General features: G+C 37.1%; 1 protein-coding gene across 6 annotated transcripts in view; it reads left to right on the top strand.

Annotated features, from left to right (window-relative positions):
- Positions 1–22,854, top strand: part of AHI1 (Abelson helper integration site 1) — a 212,896-nt gene that overhangs the window by 87,071 nt on the left and 102,971 nt on the right. For all 6 annotated transcript variants that reach the window (XM_039242047.1, XM_039242050.1, XM_039242051.1 and 3 more), the window contains exon 20: positions 4,799–4,916. In XM_039242047.1, the coding sequence (XP_039097978.1) occupies positions 4,799–4,916 (118 nt within the window). The remainder of the gene's footprint in view (positions 1–4,798; positions 4,917–22,854) is intronic.

Below are 22,854 nucleotides of genomic sequence, written 5' to 3' on the forward strand. Positions count from 1 at the left end.
AGTTTAGCTTTGAACTTAGTGTTTGGAAGAGTTTTGGATTTAAGAAAGGCAGATCAAGTGATGAAAACAAATATTACAGTCTGTGGTGACAATGCGGTGTGAGGGAAGAAGAGGCCTCAATGGGTCTAGAAGATAACCCTGGTAAGCCGTGGCAGGATAGCCCACAGAAAATATTTTCCAGAAACAGAGGAGAGTGATGGGCAGTGTTCGAGATCTCAGAGACTTTATTTATTTATTTATTTATTTATTTATTTATTTATTTTTAATATTTTTATTTATTTCTAGGGGAGAGAGAGAGAGAGACAGTGTGAGCAGGGGAGGGTCAGAGAGAGAGGGAGTCACAGACTGAAACAGGCTCCAGGCTCTGAGCTGGCAGTCAGCACAGAGCCCGACGCAGGGCTCGAACCCACGGACCGCGAGATCATGACCTAAGCGAAAGTCGGACGCTTAACCGACTAAGCCACCCAGGCGCCCCGTCGAGATCTCAGAGACTTTAAACGAATCTGCCAAATCTGACCAGTTGAAGTCTCAGGTGACTTTAACTTCAGATTTAGTCTTCTGGTGGAGAAAGGCTTCATTGTGCTTGGTTGAAGTTGAATGATTTAGTTGTATAGAGGAGTTATGTGCTGTTTTTCATGGAGTTTAGCTTTCACTGAAGCTTAAGGGAATTATGGAACCATTGTGATAAATTTTCCATTTTTTGCTATTTCTATACTGAAGTAGAAGGATCTATGTTTATATCCTATAGGGAAACAGCCAGTAGAGGGTTTGAAAGTAGAATTTGGAAGAGGTTTAAGTATCCCCAAGGGACGGGCACCAGGGTGGCCGATTCGGTTAAGTGACAGACTCTTGATTTCAGCTCAGGTCATGATCTCGAAGTTCTTAAGATCCATTCCTGTGTTGGGCACCCTGCTGTTAGGGTAGATTTTGATTCTCCCTTTCTCTGCTACCACACACACACTCTCTCACTCTCTATCAAAATAAATAAACCTTAAAAAAAAAAAAGTATCCCCAAGGAAACAGATGGAGGGATTAATCTTAACAGAAGGGCACTAGAAGAAAAGAGGTGAGGGTGGATATAAGAGCTATATTCTTTGAGAGGTTTAAAAATGAGGGTTTCAGAGGGTCAAAGAGCAAATTTTTTCTGTGAAATAAGGAAATATACGGAGAAAGGAGATAAAGGTTGGAGAAAACCAAAATACATTGAGATAAATTGACTTTGACAAAGGGCACGTTGTTGGATAAATGGTTTGAACCAGCACTATGTCTTAATTTTAAGCTTTGCACAGAGGAATCGTATCACTTATCTTTGAACTACCAGTCCTTGGTATATATATCAGAGGTTCACAAAATCTTGATTAAATACTTCAAAATAAAACTTCGTTATGAATGATTCAAATTTGAATTCTGGTTTTAGTTCATGTAGCAGTGATGAACTGATTTGGCACTTCCTGGCACCTTACCCCACTGTAGAAATTCTCTTCAGCAGGAACACTGTTTCTTCCTGATCCCTCACTTCACTGTGGTAGCTTATGTGGAAAATACCTAGGAACCTAGAGCTCATGTTTGAATTTCTCTTTATGACACCATGGGCTTCTCATTTGTTAGGTTTAACTAGCCTAGAAATCACAGGAACTCAACTGCTTTAATTTATAGTATGAGAATGTTAAGATACCTGACTTCAGTTGCCTTGAATCTCACTGTGGCCCAAGTTGTCTCTTTCACTTGTTCTTTATTTTTATAACAGACATTCGATTTGCAACAGAATATTTCCTGGGTATTAGACTCTTTTTTTTTTTTTTTTTTTTTTTGCAACCAGACCTGTCTTCAAATGAAAGTATTATCTGCGTTATTGTCCCAAGGTAATGGAAAAAAAAATAGACAGCCTTCTGGAGGAAGAAGAGGGACAAATTTGCAAACATAAGTGTATAGACCATATTATCATCTTTCAGGTTATAATTTAAAAGCAATCTGAAGTATCTCCACAGCTTGAAATTTTAAGAACAATTCTGCATGTAAATGTACCATATAATCTAAAATCAGCTAAAATGATTAGGTTTGTAAATATATATGAAAATGAGTGTTATGTATCTCCCAAAGTTTTCATAGTTTAGCTAATCACGAAAAAGGAAATTAATTGTTAGCTTGTTTAGTGTTGTGCACTTAATTTGAGGTCAGAGTAATGACTTTTTTAATATGAAAATTAACCTCCTCCTAGAGAATTAGTATTTGCATATTTTGCACAAAGCTGCTTATATTCAGAAAGAGTAAGCAAAAGCATTTTTGTGATTAACTTGGCAGAAGTTCAGGTGATATGTTTTCCTTTTTTCTATTACGAATTTCATTAAATTTTTATGCTTTTAGTTCTTCCCAGTTTGGAGTTATTAAACTGACTTTGGCAGACTGTGGTTTTTCATGAAGCAAGCAGAAAAGTGTGTTGTGAAAAGAGGGTAGATTTGTGTAGGGTAGACTATCTTAGCCAACCTTTCTGTTGTTGTAAAACTATTAAGCAATTCTTTTCCACAGCATGTATTTCAAAAATAGATATTGCTTCACTCTAGTTAATGAAGTTCACTCTATTATTATTTTTCTCCCCTTAAGTAAAGTAGTGAATAGATAAAGGCTAGCTTTGAAAATACTTGGAGTGCTAATTTCAAGTCACTACAATAATTAACACCTATCCAAAATCTTAGAAATCTGCTGTATGTTGCCACTTACCACCTCATAGGTATTAGTCTGTAAAGAAATGTGTTGAGAAAGAAGACAATTTTTAAAAAGCTTAGGAAGAATGCGTGAAGTCTCTCTGTTTGAACAGAGACATTGAAGTATCCTATTCTAGGTTCCCCAGTGTTCTTTTTGGTTTTAGCACAAGTAAATATTTGAAGAGGAAGACTAAAAAGCCTGTAATATGCGTATATGTGTGTATGTCTGTGTGTGTGTATCTGTGTGTGTGTGTGTGTGTGTGTGTGTGTCCCAGCATACACTTTTTCCTTTGGACCAGATTTCAAAATGCATTGTTTGACATGTAGGAAAAAACTTTTAAGAACACAGAAGTAAAACTGAAAATGATTCTAAAAAGAGAAGTGGATTAAATAGTTAAGTGATAAATATATATCACTGTATATAGTATTTCCATTTAAAAGCAAACGACTGTGAAAAATTTACTGCATCATTATACTAAATTACATATTCCTAATTACTCTTACTTCTAGTGATGTTAGTAATTAGTATAGCGCTTTATGGCTTCCCTTTGCCAACATACTCCATTTCATCTATTTTTTTTCTTTAATATGTTATTTAGTGCTTTATGTTTCACATATGTGAATAGCACTTTATAATACCAGTTCATCTTTATTGCCTCTCCAGCACATTCCCATTGAAGCATGCATACTATTTTTATTATCTGCACTTAAAGATGTGAATAAAACTCAAAAAATGTGAGATGATTTCATTGGCACTTTTAGGTATTGTATTAATGTAAATAGTCACTGTTAATGTTGCTCAGTGTTTAATCATGGCTCCTGATAGAATTTTTAAAGCTGGGTAATTTTTTTTAGCACCAATGTGGTATTTGACCTCATCTATTTTGAAAAATATTTTTGTTTTTTATAAAATTACAACAGTTTACAAACTTCAAAGCTATACTATCATATGGTCTTAATTAATGGACTTTTTTTTTTTTTACCAAATATGTAAAAACCCTTTGCTTTAGAAGAAAAGCTTAATCTAAGATATACCATTTACTATCACTATTTGAAAGAAGAGAAGCATTTACAAACAATATACGAATGATGAGTCAGATAAAGGACATGTAGTAACCACAATCCACTGCTATGTAGAACATCAAAAGGGAATTTTTTAATGCTAATACAGTAGTAGTCCTCTGCGTGATTTCGATTATTTTTTAAAAAGAGTGAGAGGAGGCAGCTATTTTCATATATTAGTATTGATATGCCATAAACTATCATTTAACAGTTTGGCAATTCAGAGATTATGTTTTACAATAAATTAGAAATTCAATCTTTGAAAATTTTCAGAATTAGATCACATTTTATCATGATTTCTGAAAATGAAGTTATTTCAAAAAATAATAAAGGTATAATGATTTACTAATAACAAACAAGAGATTAGATCATTGCTGAAATTCATTATAAGTTACAAGATGAATTTACTAATATACCTTTAACACATTGGATGACCTGTTCTTTATTTCCCTGCAAAAGTTATTATTATAATGTTGTACTTGTTAACATTTCATTTTTAGAAGACCATTGTATTCAGACAGTGGAAACTATTCCACTTGGCCAGTTAGGTTACAGCTGTGCTACCTGTGTCACCATGATGTATGTAAACATGAATATTACAGGTGTTTTCTGTGCAATCTCTGAAAAGGAAGTACCTGCTATTTCACAAAATGCTAAAGAAATGTGGCTGTGAAACATTTTAACTTCCTTAATTGAAAATTAAATGGGCGGTGTCATTTTTAATTTTTGCATGTCTTTGCATAACTTTTAAGACCACTCTAAGTTATTAATAATGTCAATTCCATGATAAGCACGTTTGTTTTAGTAAGGCAGATTTACTTTCATATAGTTCTGCTTTCATTACCACTGTATTCCTTCCTTAATAAAAGCTACTCTGTTTTGTAAACTTTAAAAACTAAGCATATAAATCATTACCACTTGTTTTGACCTACCTTGCGTCCTGGTTTGCATTGTAAGCAAATATTTCTCATCCAGTTTTGCATCAGTAACCCAGGAAATTACACTTTGGTTCTGATTTGCCTTTCCTATTACAGGTCAACAAAAATCTCTCGTTGACTTCAACGCCAGCCTCCTCACAGGCATCTAAACTAAAGCAGTCAGACATGCTGGCCACTCATCAGATTCTCCATCAGTTTGGTTTCACTCAGACCGGTGAGCCCCTTTTCCTATTTTGAGTATTCTTTAAAATGTTTCAATTTTTTTTTTTTATAGAATGTCATTTATTTCACTTCAGAAATACAGTTCATAGCATTGTAATGGTCACTTCTCATATTTGAATTATATTCTAGCATCTTTTTTTCTTTAAAATCACTGAAGTTATTTCAGAAGCAAATTTGAACCTGGCAACTTTATAATAGTAGATAACTCTCAAGCTTGTTTTACTGAACAGAAAATAATTTTAAAGTAGCAACAACACATGTGCATTTTAAACATGTGTAATATTAAATCTGATTCAGTTTCCCTTGGATTAAAGAACCATAGTTGATGGATAATCCCATTTTATAATTTCAAGGAAATCCAAGGTAGAATACATTTGGGAAGAAACAGGATATAAAAATCTACATAAATCACTGAGTTGAAATGAACTGTACAGTTGCAAATTTTTAGACTAATGTTTTAAATTTATTTGAATAAGATTTTCAAAGGATGTCAAAGAAAAAGTATCAAGGTGAAAAATGTATATTTTGAGTAATTAAAGGTGACTATTTCTGTTCATTAAACTCTTTTGACAGTATATTTTCTACTGTTTTAGGAAGATGAGATAGTTGGGAATAATAAAATGATTATCTTTGACAAAGAGATTATAATAAGAAACTTGAGCTTGAAAAGATTAACATAATATATTTATAAATTCAGGGACAATACTACTTTTGTACTTTAAAAGTATTTGGAGTTTACATATGTAAGCTGTTTTAATATTGTTGCATTTTAATATTGCTGTATGAGTTACACATTACAGTACGACCATACTTGAATGAACAATTCTTATAATCAGTCCTGGCTGTGCCTTTTATTACTCTTATTATATGAGAACTTTAAGTCTTCATTTGAAAAGTGGAAGTAATGTTTACATTAGATATTGTTGAAGTTCAAATCACACAGCATGTGAAAACATTTTGTAAGCATCAGGTACCATATGAATATAACATACTTATTAATGCTAGCTATGAAAATACTTTTAATTCTAATTGCGAGTCACTATAAGTTAACTCAAACCTTAGAAATTTTAAGTTTCTAGTGTTTCAGATGTGTGCCAGAAATTGGAACAATGGCATTGGTCATTCTTAGACACAATAAAGGGCACACCAAATACCACCCCTTTAGACTCTTAATCTTTACACCCTAAGAAGATTGTTAGTTTGCCCTCATATCATGTCATTTTAATGACTAGGAGAGAAAGAACTTGTCTCTACCACTTGGTTCCTGTCATCGAGATGGTTCAGAATCAGAGGTGTAGAATGTAGAAGTCTGGTTTAGGTAATCATATATTGATTAAAATTCATTCAAGTAGTGTTAGCCAACAAAGTGAAGATGATAGATATAGACTTCTTCCCTTTTCCATAAAGGGAAAAATAAGGATAGATAGGAAGCCTTTTGAAATGGAAACAAGGATTACCCCTGAGACAAATAAAAAGGGAAGGCCAGATATGATAAAGGCAAGACTTTCAGACTTTACTGTTATACATAGGATTTGGTCCATTTACCTTCAGCTTTCCATGGCCTTGAGTGTAACATTTATATCATTCTTGTCTCTGTGTATACACTATCTTAAAAACATTACCATTAAACCATATGATAGATGGTAACACTGCTCACTTGTTTCAGTTATTAATATGCCTGACCTCATTTTAAGGCATAGCCTTCCTATAAAATTTGTTGAGATATTACTATATGGAAAAATTATAAAAGCATAATATGTAGTCCATTGCAAAATGGCCAAATTAATCCATTTTGTTCATTAAGAAGTCTGTCTTTGTGGGGAAAAAATTATGCAGTAAGAAATAGATGAACTTGTTTCCACATCTGGCTCCATTTCTAAATGACTGTAGAATCTCAAGAATTTTTTTTAGGCCTCAGTTTTCTCATCCCTACAGATAAATGAGATAAATGAGGGCTCTGGAGTTAGTGAGTTTCTGTCTTAAAAATTCTATGATTCTATCCAGTATTCAAATGAGCTTTAAAAAGGGATAGTTAAGTGTTTTCTATTAGAATCTAAAATATAGGACTACAAAAACAAATGTAGATAGAAAGTTTAAAAATAAAAATTATACTTGAAAGCCTATGTAAATATTCAAGTCATATCTGTAGACGTTTGGCTTTGTACAGTATAAAGAAAAGCTTCTTAACACACAGTTGATCAGGATGGGCTCTTTAGCCATCATGCTAGAAGGGTGAAGAGCACAGGTTGGTTTGATTTATGTTCTATATGAGTTTCAGTGCTGGAAGGCTAGACTCCAAAGCAGGTTTATGGTCTGTAGTAACTTCTGTTAATCCTTATTCAGGGTAAGTTCTAGGTAAGGGAAACTACTACTTTTTCTTCATTGGTTTGCATTCCTCAGAGTTTCTAGAACAGTACCTTTTTTCATTCTACAAGCATTGTAAGTGACTCTATTGTTGAAGATCCTATCTTTTTTTATTTTTTTAATTTTTCTTAAATAGTTTATTGTCAAGTTGGTTTCCATATAACACCCAGTGCTCATCCCAACAAGTGCCCTCCTCCATGCCCATCACACCCCTTCCCCTCCCCCCACCCCATCTGCCCTTAGTTTGTTCTCAGCATTTAAGAGTCTCTCGTGGTTTGCCTCCCTCCCTCTCCCCCACTATTTTTCCCCTTCTCCTCCCCCATGGTCCTCCGTTAAGTTCCTCCTAATCTACCTATATGTGTAATCGTATGGTATCTGTCCTTCTCTGCCTGACTTATTTTGCTCAGCATAACACCCTCAAGTTCCATCCACATTGCTACACATGGCCAGATTTCGTTCTTTCTCATTGCCATGTAGTATTCCATCGTATAGATAAACCACATCTTCTTGATCCATTCATCAGCTGATGGACACTTAGGCTCTTTCCATGTTTTGGCTATTGTTGAGAGTGCTGCTATCCTCTCCTAAATGGACTAAATATTATGGTCTCCACCCTCAAGCAGCTTACAGTCTGACTGGAAAGAGTAATGAGCTTGGAACAAATTATGTCCACATGAGATAGATTATAAAATCACAGTGTAAGCAAAGTGGGACTGGAATAGAGATAGCAACTAAGAGTTTTCTCAGATTTTCTGTGTCCAAGTAGAACTTACGCCATAAACCCCTCCTTCCACCTCTACTTTCCCTCCTGCACACACACCAAGGCTTCCCAGTCCCAGCACTCCAGCCACATTCACCCAGTTGTTTAGGTAAAACTAGAAGCAAAATTTTAGTCGATTTTGTCCCCACCACTTCCTACACCTCCACTCTTGTTTCTTAGCTTATTCTCCCCAGAGCAACATGATTCTTTGAAAAATGAATTTGACCATGTTACTTCCCTGCTTAAACCTCTTAAATGACTTCCTGTCACAATTAGAATGATTCCCAGAGTCCCTACCCTGTCTTATAAAACCTTGCAGGATCATGCCTCTGTCTTCATGTTGGCCTCTTCAGCTGCTGGGGGCTTAGGGGCCATTCCAGGCGAGACAAGAAGCAAATGACCAGACTTGTGCTTTAAGGACAGCTTCGCTTGGCTAGAGGGGTTGACTCTTAGTTAGCTGGAAGAAATGCTGAGGTGAATGTGCTTAAGAAGAACTGAATCTGCGAAGGTAGATGGGGGTCAAATTGTGTCCTACTGAGGAGTTCTTATTTTATTTTCTATGTAAAATAGAGCTATCCAAAGGTAGGAATATGAAAGAGATATGATAAAATGTGTTTTTAAAAAACACATCTGGTAACTGAGTGATGGATGGGTCAGACAGGAAATAAAGCTGGATACAACTTTTTTTTTAAATGTTTTTTATTTTTGAGAGAGCATAAGTGGGGGAGGGGCAAAGAGAGAGGGAGACACAGAATCAGAAGCAGGCTCCAGTCTCTGAGCTGTCAGTACAGTCTGATGCGGGGCATGAACCCACAAACTATGAGGTCATGACCTGAGCCAAAGTCAGACACTCAACCAACTGAGACATCCAGGCGCTCAAAGCTGGATACAACCCGTATGAGATCCTTATTTCAAGAAGTATTTGTTAGATTATTACTCTAGGTTCTTAGTTATAAAGTAATAAATCAGCCAGTTCTGTTAATTCTGTTAAAATTAAAACTACAAATCTCTCCCCCCCAAAAAAAATATCTCCCCGAATAACTTTTATAAGAAAGAAAAGTTTATCATTTTATTTGTCAATTATACTCTATTAAAGCTGGGGGGAACAAAACAAAATTATAATTTTAACATTTTACGTTAAACTGTAGGTTATAGCTCATCATGCCTCACCATGTAGAGAACATGTTATACTACATCTCAGAAGTGTCTCTGTACTTCTTTAGTATAACGAAGAAAATCTCTAAAACAATAAGAGTAACTTGTGTTTGTAAAAAAAAAAAAAAAAAAATTATGAAGTGCTTTCATATACATTCTCGTTTGATCTGCAATAAAAATTTCTTAGAAGTAGGGAAACATGACAATCATGGGGCATGAAATCATTCTGGAGCATGCAGGTCGTCTAAACTTTTGGTTCTTAGTCCCCTTTACAGTGAAAATGAGAGGCAGAGAGGCTGGCTTGACAGAGTCCGTGTGGCTGGTAGTGTCTTAAAGCAAGATCTCGTATGCCTAGCTCATTCCCTCTCGTCCTACCATACCATACTGCCTAGTCCCAGAGGAAGGCACGTGTGTAGGAGGCGGAGTGGACTGCCTGCTCAAGGCCATCCGCGAGGCTGTCCCTGGAGCCACTCCTTCATTCTGGCCCATTGACCTCCCACTCTGCCACGTGGTCCCGCTGGCTGCAGGTGTTCTCTTTTGTTACCAGCTTTGGAGGCCTGTCATCTACGGTAGAGTAATAACCTGAACAGTACTAACTCTGCTAAAACTGAGGTGAAAAGATGGTATTGCCTGAGGATTGATGAACTTCTATTTTGCTTTGACCTTTAAATATAATTCTGTGTTTGCTAGTTAATTGGATTATTTTTTAGTTCCAGTGATACTGTAAGTCTCCAGTCATATCAAGGGGATCTCTGCAGAGAAATTTTGTTCTGTGATAGTTTGTCTGAATCCCAGATCCCATTCAGCCATCTGAAGAGTCCTTATTATGGAAGTAAATTTTTAAATGTGGATAATGCAGTAAAAAATAGAATTAGCAGGAAGGAAGTGCTTATTCTACTGGCAGTGGGGTAGTTGTATCATCTTTGCATGTTTATATTTGAAAGGCAGCATGTTTCATTTTTATGTACTTAGTGTATTTTTTTAAGTGTATTTATTTTGAGAGAGAGAGAGAGAGTACAAGCTTGGGAGGGTGCAGGGAGAGGGAGAAAGACAAGGGGAGAGAAAGAATCTCAAGAAGCAGGCTCCACACTGTCAGCACAGAGCCCGATGTGGGGCTCAGACTCATAAACCATGAGATCATGACTTGAGCCAAAATCAGGAGTCAAATGCTCAACCTACTGAGCCACCCAGCCATCCTTTATTAGTGTGTCTTTTCAGAACATTGCTCTATGTTAAATTTACTTCATATTCAATAGGTAAGTTATACAAAATATGAGTCATTTTATTAATATGTGTTTAATAAAACCTTTATACCGTCTCTTTTCATTGTGGACTTGGAGTTTGATGGGGAAGACAGAGTGTGACATGGTTTTTAAAAACAGTAGCTCTGTCTGCTGTGTATTTTGGTTGCACTTTCCAGTAGCCCATATAAACATGTATTAAACTTTACAGACAACCATTTAGTATAAGTTTTTATTATATCCTAAACAGGCAAAGTATCTGATTTAGACATAATCATAAAGTGATTCAGATGACTCCAGTATTGGTTAAGAGATATCAGGTTAACTTTTGTTCATCTACATGTTTAATTTTAGAAGAACTGGATTTTTCCATTGATTTTGCATGTCTTTGACAAGTATACACTTATTCCCTTGACCAGCTTTTAAAATTAGGAGCCACTTTCCAGTTAAAATTAGTTTTTATTGTTTTCAAGATTTCAGTATTTCTTAAGGTTTTAATGTTTTGTTAAGATAATACCACTGAAATCTAAATGAATCCTAGGGGGAGGAGGAGCAAGATGGCGGAGAAGAAGGGAGCTCCATGCATTTCGCTTGCACCCACTTCTCAAACAGAGAAGGCCTGAAGTCATAGGACACTGAGGCACAGGAGTTTGGGAAGAGAAAGAGACAAAATACTGGGAAGGAAACCTCATAAGTGTGTGAGTGCAAACTGGGGAAGATAAAAGCGGCAGGGACCCGGAGATTCGGAGGGAGGGGAGGGAGCCCAGTTTGCGTGCAGCTGCAGTGAGTGATGCGCTGCGGTGAGCCCTGGTGAGCCTCGGGAGTTGAGGGGAAAGGAAAAAGAAGCTGAAACTGCTCATAGAACCATCCCTGGAGAAGAGAAAAACCTTGGCTTGGAAAGTGTTTTTTAGTTCTGGCTGGAGTGCTGACTTTGAAATAGGTGCCCCTGGTCCCAGAGGGCGCCAGGAAAAACTGCTCTGCTGCGCTCTCGGCACCATCCCTGGTGGCGCCTGCGGGCCTGAGGCTGCGTTCCCCAGGATTGACCCCCTGGAACACGTAGGCAGCGGGCCTAGGCTGAGTTCCTCGGGAGCAGAAGCATCGGATCCCAGGCTGTACCACCGCTTAACCCTGGCAGATCTGAGACTGCGACCCTTCCCCTCACCACTCCCCCCCCTCCCCCCCCAGGCAGCAGGGGCGCAGCGACCTGTGGGACTGTGTTTTGGGGGGTATAAAAAATCACGGACTGGGACCTGGAAACAAGGCGGGGCATGGAGCATAGAACTCAACCCACCTTGGCTACATCCGCAGCACAGGGAGATCGGATGCAAAGAAGTGATTTGCAATGCCTGGTTGAGAAGGAACTGGAGCGACGCCATTTTTCTCCCCACAACCAGCAAGGCGGGGCCTCAGGGAGTGGCCAGAGGAACACAGTGGAGGCTAGACCTGCCTACACCAAATCACGTCTATCCCCACCAGAGAGCTTTTCTTTTTTTTAACCTGAGCCTGGGGCAAGACCAACATGGATGCACACCCATGATTAATCCTAGGTAATTCTTTCTATTCAGATATAATCTCCCTTTTCTCATTCATAACCCTCCAATCTGCTGCTCAGGGCACTCTCGTCACTGGTTGGCTTAAATAGTCACAATTAATCCATTCTCTAGATATACACTCTACACCTCCACCGCTACCTTTTTCTCTCTCTCTGGAGTAATCAGACTATATAGTTTCTCAGAGTACATCTTCGTTCCTTTTTCATCGCAACTAAACATATTCTACGATTTCTCCCTCTGAATCAAGCCTCTTACTCTCTCTGCCTGGTCATTTCATTTCCAGTTTCGCATCCTCCCCGCCCTGTCATTTCTTTCTTTGTATATGCTCTTCCATCAGCACTGCATACACCCGACTCTTTATTTATAGCTGGGAATTCTGGTTTTATGCCTTTAGGCTGTCCTTTGTCTTTTGGGTTTTTCCTTTTTCTTCTCTTTTTTCAATTTTTTATTTTTATTACTTGTCTTCCTTCCTCTTTTTTTTTCTTTTTTGTATTGTTTTGTTTTTTGTCCCTTCCTTTTTTTCTTTTTCCCTTTCAGTTTGCGTGTTTATTGGACGTGTCTGTGCATTTGTGTACCTTTGTTCCCTGTGTGGTTGTCTGTTTTCTTTTCCAGGGCTACCTCAAGAAACAAGCCAAAATACACATGGTGGAGAATCCCAAATACCACTACGTGTAGGGAAACAAAATAACCAAAATCTCAACAAGAGAAACCAAGAGACACCATTCAAAGAACACTTCCTGAATGGACAGGCCCTGGACAGTCAAAAGGCCCTCTTTAATACAGCAGCACCTGTAGAAACAGAGTGCATAACAAGCTTTTAAAATTAACAAGAGATAGAAAGCTAACCAAAATGATGAAATGGAAGAACTCTCCTCCGAAGAAATTCCAGGAAACAATGACAGCTAAAGAACTGCTCAAAACAGATATAAGCAACATAACTGAACAAGATTTTAGAAAAATAGTCATAAAATTAATCACTGGTCTTGAAAAAAGTATGGAAGACATCAGAGAAACTATTGCTACAAGGACTATGGAGCTTAAAAATAGTTGTAATGAATTAAAAAATGCTATAAGTGAGATAGATAATAAAATGAAGACATCCAATGTATGGATCGAAGAGGCAGAAATGAGAATAAGTGATTTAGAAGACACAATTGCAGAAAAAGAGGAAGCTGAGAAAAAGAGAGATAAACTGATCTAGGAACATGAAAGAAGAGTTTGAGAGCTCAACAATACAATCAAACAGAACAATATCTGTATCATAGGAATCCCAGAAGAAGAAGAGAGAAGGAAAGGTGCTGAAGGAGTCCTTGAACAAATTATAGCAGAGAACTTCTCTAACGTGGGGAGGGAAGTAGACGTTGAAACTCAAGAGGCACAGAGAACTCATCTAGACGTAACTTGAATCGATTTTCTCCATGACATATCATAGTGAAGCTGGCAAAATATAAGGACAAAGAGAGAATCCTGAAAGCAGCTAGGGATAAAAGGGCCCTAACATACAAAGGGAAACCTATCACAGTGGTTGCAGACCTATCTACTGAAACTTGGCAGGCCAGAAAGGAATGACAGGAAATCTTCAATGTGATGAACAGAAAAAATATGCAGCCAAGAATCCTCTATCCAGCAAACCTGTCATTCAGAATAGAAGGAGAGATAATATCTTTACAAATAAACAGAAATTGAAAGAATCTGTTACCACTAAACCAGCCATATAAGAAATCCTGAGGGGGACTCTCCAAGGGAAATGTTGCAAGAAACGTAAGGTAACAGAGACACCACCACAAGCATGAATCCCACAAAGGACACAATGACTCTAAACCCATATATTTCAATAATAACACTGAATGTAAATGGGCTGAGTGCTCCCATTAAAAGACATAGGGTAGCAGAATGGATAAAAACACAAAATCCATCTATTTGCTGTTTATAAGAAACTCATTTTAGACTGAAGGACACCTTCAGATTGAAAGTAAGGGGATGGAGAAATATATATCATGCTACTGGAGGTCAAAAGAAAGCTGGAGTAGCTATACTTATATCAGACAAACTGGACTTTAAAGACAGTAACAAGGGATGAAGAAGGGCATTATATAATAATTATAGGGTCTATCCATCAAGAAGAACTAACGTTATCAGTATGTATGCACCAAATATGGAAGCACCTAAATACATAAAACAATCACAAACAGAAACAATCTTATGGATAAGAATGTGCTAATACGGGACTTTAATACTCCACTTGCAGCAATGAATAGATCATCTAGACAGAAAATCACTAAAGACACAATGGACTTGAATGACACATTGGACCAGATGGATCTGACAGATATATTTAGAACTCTACATCCTGAGGCCATGGAATTCACTTTCTTCTCAAGTGTGCATGGCACATTCTCCAAGATCACATACTGGGACATAAAGCAGCCCTCAAAAAATATAAAAGAATTGAGATCACACCATGCACACTTTCAGATCACAATGCTATGAAACTTGAAATCAATCACAGGAAGAAGTCTGGAAAACCTCCAAAAACAGGGAGGTTAAAGTACACCCTACTAAAGAATGAATGGGCCAATCAGGCAATTAGAGAGGAAATTTAAAAATATATGGAAACAAATGAAAACGAAAATACAACAATCCAAACTCTATGGGATGCGGCAAAGTCAGTCCTCAGAGGATACTACATTGCACCCCAGACCTATTTCAAGAAATTGGAAAAAGCACAAGTCCAAAATCTAACAGCTCACCTAAAGGAACTAGAGGGAGAGCAACAGGAGCACCCCAAGCCCAGTAGGAGAAGAGAAATAATAAAAATCAGGGCAGAAATAATATAAACACCAAAAAAATAGTTGAACAGATCAAAAAAACCAAGAGTTGGTTTTTTGAAAAAATAAACAAAATTGACAAACCTCTAGCCAGGCTTCTCAAAAAGAAGAGAGAGCACTCAAATAGACAAAATCAGGAATGAAAAAGGACTTATTACAACCACCCCTCAGAAATACAAGCAATTATCAGGGAATACTATGAAAAATTATATGCCAACAAATTGGACAACTAAGAAGAAATGGACAAATTCCTAAACACACACTCACTACCAAAATTCACACGGGAAGAGATAGAAAATCTGAACAGACCTATAACTAGTGAAGAAATTGAATCAGTTATCAAAAATCTCCCAACAAATAAGAGCCCAGGGACAGATGGCTTCCCTGGGGAATTCTACCAGACATTTAAAACAGAATTAATACCCATTCTTCTCAAGCTATCCAAAAAAATAGAAATTGAAGGAAAACTTGACTCATTTTATGAAGCCGGCATCACTTTGATTCCCAAGCCAGACAGAGACCCAGCAAAAAAAGAGAACTACAGGCCAATATCCTTGATGAATACGGATGCAAAAATCCTCAACAAGATACTTGCAAATCGAATCCAACAGGACATAAAAAGAATTATCCACCATGATCAAGTGGGATTCATTCCTGGGTTACAAGTCTGGTTCAATAATTGCAAATCAATCAATGTGATACATCACATTAACAAAAGAAAAGATAAAAACCATATGATCCTGTCGATAGATGCAGAAAAAGCATTTGACAAGATACAACATCCCTTCTAAATAAAGACCCTTGAGAAAGTCAGGATCGAAGGAACTTACCTAAACATCATAGAAGCCATCTATGAGTCGCCCAAAGCTAACAAAACCCTCAATGGGGAAATAGAGAGCTTTCCCCCTGAGATCAGGAAGACGACAGGGATGTCCACTCTCACCACTGTTGTTTAATATAGTGCTGGAAGTCCTAGCATCAGCAATCAGACAACAAAAGGAAATAAAAGGCATCAGAATTGGCAAAGAAGAAGTCAAACTCACTTTTCTCAGACGACATAATATTCTCCATAGAAAACACAACAGACTCCACCAGAAGCCCCCTAGAACTGATCCATGAAATTGGCAATGTTGCAGGATACAAAATCAATGTACAGAAATTGGTTGCATTTTTATACACCAATAATGGAGCAACAGAAAGAGAAATCAAGAAACCGATCCCATTCACAGTTGCACAAAAAACCATAAAATACCTAGGAATAAACCTAACCAAGGATACAGGAGATCTTTAAGATGAAAATTATAGAAAACTTATGAAGGAAATTGAAGAAGACAGAAAGAAATGGAAAAACATTCCATGCTCAAGGGTCGGAAGAATAACTGTTGTTTAAATGTCATTACTACCCAAAGCAATCTACACATTCAATGCAATCCCAATCAAAATTGCACCAGCATTCTTCTCAAAACCACAACAAACTATCCTAAAATTTGTATGGAGCCACAAAAGACCCCAAACAGCCAAAGTAATATTGAAGAAGAAAACCAAAATGGAGGCATCACCATCCCAGACTTTAGCCTCTACTACAAAGCTGTAATCATCAAGACAGTATGGTATTGGCAGCTAAAACATGGAAAGAGCCTAAGTGTCCATCAACGGACAAATGGATCAAGAAGATGTGGTTTATCTATACCATGGAATACTACATGGCAATGAGAAACAATGAAATCTGGCCATGGGTAGCAACATGGATGGACCTTGAGGGTGTTATGCTGAGCGAAATAAGTCAGGCAGAGAAGGACAAATATCATATGTTTGCACGTATAGGAGGATTAGGAGGAACTTAACTGAGGAACAAGGGGGAGAAGAAGGAGGGAAATGGTGGGGGAAAGGGAGAGAGGCAAACCATGAGAGACTCTTGAATGCTGACAAAAACTGAGGACTGATGGATGTGGGGNAACCCTAGAAGAGAAAGCAGGAAAAAACCTCCTTTACCTCAACCGCAGCAATTTCTTACTTGACACATCCCCAAAGGCAAGGGAATCAAGAGCAAAAATGAACTACTGGGACCTCATCAAGATAAAAAGCTTCTGCACAGCAAGGGAAACAGTCAATAAAACTACTAGGCAGCCGACGAAATGGGAAAAGATAGTTGCAAATGACATGTCAGATAAAGGGCTAGTATCCAAAATCTATAAGGAACTCATCAAACTCCACACCCAAAAAACAAATAATCCAGTGAAGAAATGGGCAGAAGACATGAACACTTCTCCAAAGAGGACATCCAGATGGCCAACAGACGCATGAAACAATGCTCAGTGTCCCTCATCATCAGGGAAATGCAATACACATCAAAAGCACACTGAGATACCACCTCCGGTCAGAGTGGCTAAAATGGACAAATCAGGAGACTCTAGATGCTGACGACGATGTGGAGAAATGGGTACCCTCCTACACTGTTGGTGGGAATATAAGCTGGTGCAGCCCCTCTGGAAAACAGTATGGAGGTTCCTCAAAAAATTAACCATAGAATTCCCCTATGATCCAGCAGTAGCACTGCTGGGAATTTACCCAAGGGATACAGCAGTGCTGATGCATAGGAGCACATGTACCCCAGTGTTCCTAGCAGCACTCTCCACAATAGCCAAAACATGGAAAGAGCCTAAGTGTCCATCAACTGATGAATGGATCAAGAAGATGTGGTTTTATCTATACGATGGAATACTACATGGCAATGAGAAAGAATGAACTCTGGCCACGTGTAGCAACATGGATGGACCTTGAGGGTGTTATGCTGAGCGAAATAAGTCAGGCAGAGAAGGACAGATACCTTATGTTTGCACATATAGGTGGATTAGGAGGAAGTTAATGGAGGATGAAGTGGGAGAAGAAGGTGGAAAATAGTTGGGGAGAGGGAGGGAGGCAAACCATGGGAGACTCTTGAATGCTGAGAACAAAATGAGGGCTGAGGGAGTGTGGGGGAGAGGGGGGTGATGGACATGGAGGAGGGCACTTGTTGGGTTGAGCACTGGGTGTTATATGGAAACCAACTTGAAAATAAACTAAGGAAGAAAAAATAAATAGAATAATATATTTCCATTATCCTAAAAAAATTAATTAAAATCTAAAAAAAATAGAATCTAGTTTTTCTGATATAAAAATAAAATAAATTCTGGCCCTAGTTTCACCAGAGATTCTGTAATATTATATAAGCCATCGTAGAAGGTAGATTACATCCAACTTGGAAACATGTACATCCAACTTGTATTTCAGAGGAAGGGAAAGAAAATATGTTGGCAAAAATCGAGAGTTACAAGGACTCTGATGGTAGAAGGGGGTTTCCATTTTAAGGAAGGTTAAATGAGCTTCAAAGAACTCTCTCATATTATCAGAATTGGCAGTTTTCTCATGGTGTTACTTAACAAACTTTAAACTGTTAATTGAAAAGTATGTTTTATTGAATTTTGATAACAGACTTGCAGAATTCCAAGATTTCAATTTGGGTGGTGGGATGAGTGAGAGGAATGAATTCATCACGGATAAAGATGTCTGCAGAATTAACTGATTTTCTATTGACACATGTCCTTAAATGTGCTTTATGTTATAAAAAGAATGAAAAATCTTTTTATTATGACTTCTTTTTAATTTTTTAAAGTTTATTTTTGAGAGAGAGAGCAAGCAAGTACGAGTGGGGGAGGGGTAGAGCGAGAAGGAGAGAGAATTCCAAGCAGGCTCTGTGTCTGTGCTGTCTGTGCAGAGTCTGATGCAGGGCTCAACATAATGAACCGTGAGATCATGACCTGAGCCTAAATCAAGAGTTGGATGCTTAATTGACTGGGCCACCCAGGCACCCCTATTATGCAGTTTTTAAAAGCGACAGTTTGTTTTCCAAAACAACTAGTTTTCTAAATTCAGTGCTTATGCCTTATGTGCAAAAAGCACTGGGCCTGGGATCAGAAGTCCATGGGAGTTGGGCCCAAGCCCTAATTGTCCCATTGCCCATCTGTTCTCTTGGGTAACTGCTTTTATCTCTCCAGGTGTATTGTCTCGGTTTTCTACTTCATATGAATTTTCTACTTCATTGTGAGGTTCAGAAAAATATTTTTAATACTTTGAAATCCATAAGAAACTAAGAATAAACAATATGAGATTTTAGAGGAGATTCTTTTGATTTTGTTTGTTTGTTTGGAATTATGCAATTTGTATTTGTGGCCAAAAGAATGGAAGAAATCTTACTTCAAGATTTAATAGAATGTGTTAAGTGATGATTATAGAAAAAAGAGCATGTCAGAGAGGCAAATAATGGTTATAGACTTTTTAGAAGCATGCCAAAAAAGACATTAAGATGAAGTAATTATAAGAAGAAAGTTTTCAAATGAGCATCTCAAACTTAAATAATCCCCTGGAACGCACTTAACTTGAAACTTTGGCTTTTTTTCAAAAGTGAGTACAAGTCAGCATAAAACCCTGGAGGTGTGGGACTATGTTCATATTTGGATTTTTCTAGACACTGAGCAAATGACCTTGTTTTCATGAATATTTTTTTCTTTAATGCATCACTATTTTATATTCACCTTTCACAAAGAATGAAATTTTATTTTTTAGATTTTTTTGTTGTTACTTGTAATTGGATTCTCTAAAATTGATGTTTGACTGGTACATTAGAGAATTAAGGTGCCATTTTAGTAACCAATATCATTATTTTACTAAGTAATTCTCCAGTCGTCCAAGTTAATCCCTTTGTTAAAGAATAAAATTTATCCGTACTTGTAATAGAAGCCCTTATATTTCCTGAATAATAAATATCATTTGAATTAGTAAAACGTTAAGTGTGTTGATAACAAAGTTATAATCTATGTATTTATCATTTTCTAATTTAAAATTTGTTTTATCCACTCTAGTAAATACTAATGTACTTATGAGTGGGTCTTCATTCACATGGATATGTATTTCATAGTAATGTCCCCATTGAGTTACTAAATTTTTCCTAATGCCCTCTGAAGAGAGAATATGAATGCAAATATTTCTCCTTATTTAAATCTGTTGAGAGGGGAAGGGGGCTGATGGGCATGGGGGAGGGCACGTGTTGGGATGAGCACTGAGTGTTATATATAAACCAACTTGACAATAAACTATTTAAGAAAAAAATAAAATAAAATAATATATATATATGTGTATATATATATATATACACATATATATATATCGATTTGAATGAGCTTAAATTTGTCCACTATATACTATCCAATTATTTTCTAAGAAGCTATTTTATGTGGTATTTATATTGTGCATATGGTTTCAACCTTAGAATTTTCAACCTTTTCCCCCATCTGTTAAAAATAGAAAACTTTAGGGGTGCCTGGGTGGCTCAGTCGGTTAAGCATCCAACTTCAGCTCAGGTCATGATCTCAGTTTGTGAGTTCGAGCCCTGCGTCGGGCTCTGTGCTAACAGCTCAGAGCCTGTATCCTGCTTCAGATTCTGTGTCTCCTTCTCTCTCTGCTCCTCCTCCGCTTGTGCTCTGTCTCTCTCTCTTTCTCAAAAATAAAAATGTTAAAAAAAAAATAGAAAACTTTAAGCTTTTATTTTTTTAACTCGTGTCTGTGTATGTGTGTATGTGTGTGTGTGTTTTGTTTAAAGCCTATTAAATTTAGTTGTTGAAGTATATTGTAGCATTTACCCAGTGGATTAACTTTAAAGGTGAAATAATTATATTAACATTCACTGAAAAATAAAAAGAAAGCAACTGTAAGCCATTAAGTATAAGAAATTAAAATGAGGGGTGCCTGGGTGGCTCAGCCTGTTAAGCGTCTGATTTCAGGTCATGATTCCACAGTTCATGGGTTTGAGCCCTGCGTCAGGCTCTGTGCTCAGAGCCTGGAGCCTGCTTCTAATTCTGTGTCTCTTTCTCTCTCTGCCCCTCCCCTCTGTCTCTTGAAAATAAATAAACATTAACAATTTTTTTATTAAAATGAGATTCTATTGATTTAATAAATATGAGAACTCCATAATTTAATCCTAATGCAGCCAAAATACATGCCAGACCTTTGAATTTGCATTTTATAGATATTCTGATGTTCATCTTTTACAAAACTTTCCAATTGATGTATTACCAGCTTTTTTGTTTCTTTTATATCTTGAAGATTTATAGAAGATACTTGCATATAGCATCCTTTTTTAAAAGATAACTTTTAAAAAAGCTTTTGAGAGCTTAGACAAAGTTAAACAGACCTATAGTATATAGATGGCTCTGAAATATGAAATCTAATTTCAGAAAAGATACTCAGCCTCAAGTTTGTATAGCAAGGTATATATAAACTAACCACTTTGGTCATATTTGTGACACACATGTAATCATTGCCATGCATGAGCTTTAATTTCCTGAAAAAAAGCTTCTGTATTATATTCTTTTGTCTCATTTTGGATGACAGTGTTAATTAACCATTTTTCCAGTAGAAACTGTGGACCCATCTTTGACTCCTTATCCTTTCCTTTGACTAGTTAGGCTCAGAGCCCCCTCTTGATTCTAAATCTTTCTTAATTCACCAACTGTCCTTCTGATCTTGATGATTTCTTTCTTGTCCTGTTTGTTCCTTTTTTTCTAGTGTCAGAATTTTGTGGGTGTCATTTCATCTTCCTAATTCTAAATAAAGCTCTTTTCTCTGAACTGATGTTTTTCCACTGTGCTCAGTTTTTCCATGTGTTTATGTATCCTATATTTTTGTTTCATGCCAGTGCCTTTTCCTGTATATCTGATGATCGTTGGTATTTGTCTTTTTTTTTTAATGAAGAACTGGGTAAAATAGGGTATCCTTCTGTTGTGTAAATAGCTCTATAATCTTGCTATTTTGTTCACTTTAGCAGAAAGTCTCTTGAAGACTTGGAATATATGACTAAGACATATTAGCTGATAGCTTATATTTAGGGCAAGCAAACAAGATAAATGAGTCCACTTCTCAGGCTGTCAGACTCATTGCCAGAATGAGAATAAGTGGGACAGTAGTGTTCACTATAGAAGCCTTCACCCTTCCAAAGTGGTGTGTTCAATAATATCTTTAGCCACAATTCCACTGGTTTATTTTTTTATTTTTTAATCTTTTTTGTTTATGGTTAATGCTCGGCAGCATCCATTTTATGTGGGATCTGCAGACTGTTTGGCCTAAATGGTTTACATATGAACCTTCAATTATTTCTCCTGGGTTTGTTTTGCCCCCTACCAAATGTGCTGTTTCTATGTTCACAGGCTCTGAGTTTTGTTGTCAGATAATTCTGTGTCTACTGCAGCCCACCATAATGTTTTCAGACAGATGTTCCTCATCACTTTTAATCTTCTATAAATTTATCGAATTTTATCACCTGTTTTTTTCAAGCTCATCAGTGACTTTCATGTTGTTCATACCAGTGATCAACCCTTTTTATGTTCCTTGACCTACCAGCAGCACTTGACACATTCGATCACTTCATACACTGGTTTCTGGGACACCACATTCTCCATTTAACTTTTATCTCATTAGCCACTACTCTTCATTCTCTTTTGCTAATTCTTCCTCTCTTCTTCCATCTTATCAGATGGTTTCACTGCAGTCTGATCCTCTTGTATTTCCAGTATTTATGCTCATTTCCATGGTGATCTCTTGACTAAATAAAACTTACATACCAGTGTCTTATCTTCAGCCCAGACCGCTTTTCTGAACTCTAGATCTGCACAGTCCAGTACAGCAGCCTCTAGCCTCATGTAGCCATTTCATACTTAAAATATAGCTAGGGTGACTTGGGAACTAAGTTTTTTATTCTATTTTATTTCAATTTAAATTGAAATAGGCACATATGGGGGACCTAGGTGGCTCAGTCAATTGTCCATCCAGCTCTTGATTTTGGCTCAGGTCATGATCTCATAGTTTGTGAGTTCAAACCTACATTGGGCTTTGTGCTAACAGTGCATGGAGCCTAGTTGGTATTTTGTCTCCCTCTCTCTCTGCCCCTCCCCAGTGTGCTCTCCCTGTCTCTCTCAAAATAAATAAAAATAAACTTTAA

Source organism: Hyaena hyaena, unplaced genomic scaffold, assembly GCF_003009895.1.
Source record: "Hyaena hyaena isolate Hyena2069 unplaced genomic scaffold, ASM300989v1 scaffold_204, whole genome shotgun sequence".
Lineage (NCBI taxonomy): Eukaryota > Metazoa > Chordata > Mammalia > Carnivora > Hyaenidae > Hyaena > Hyaena hyaena.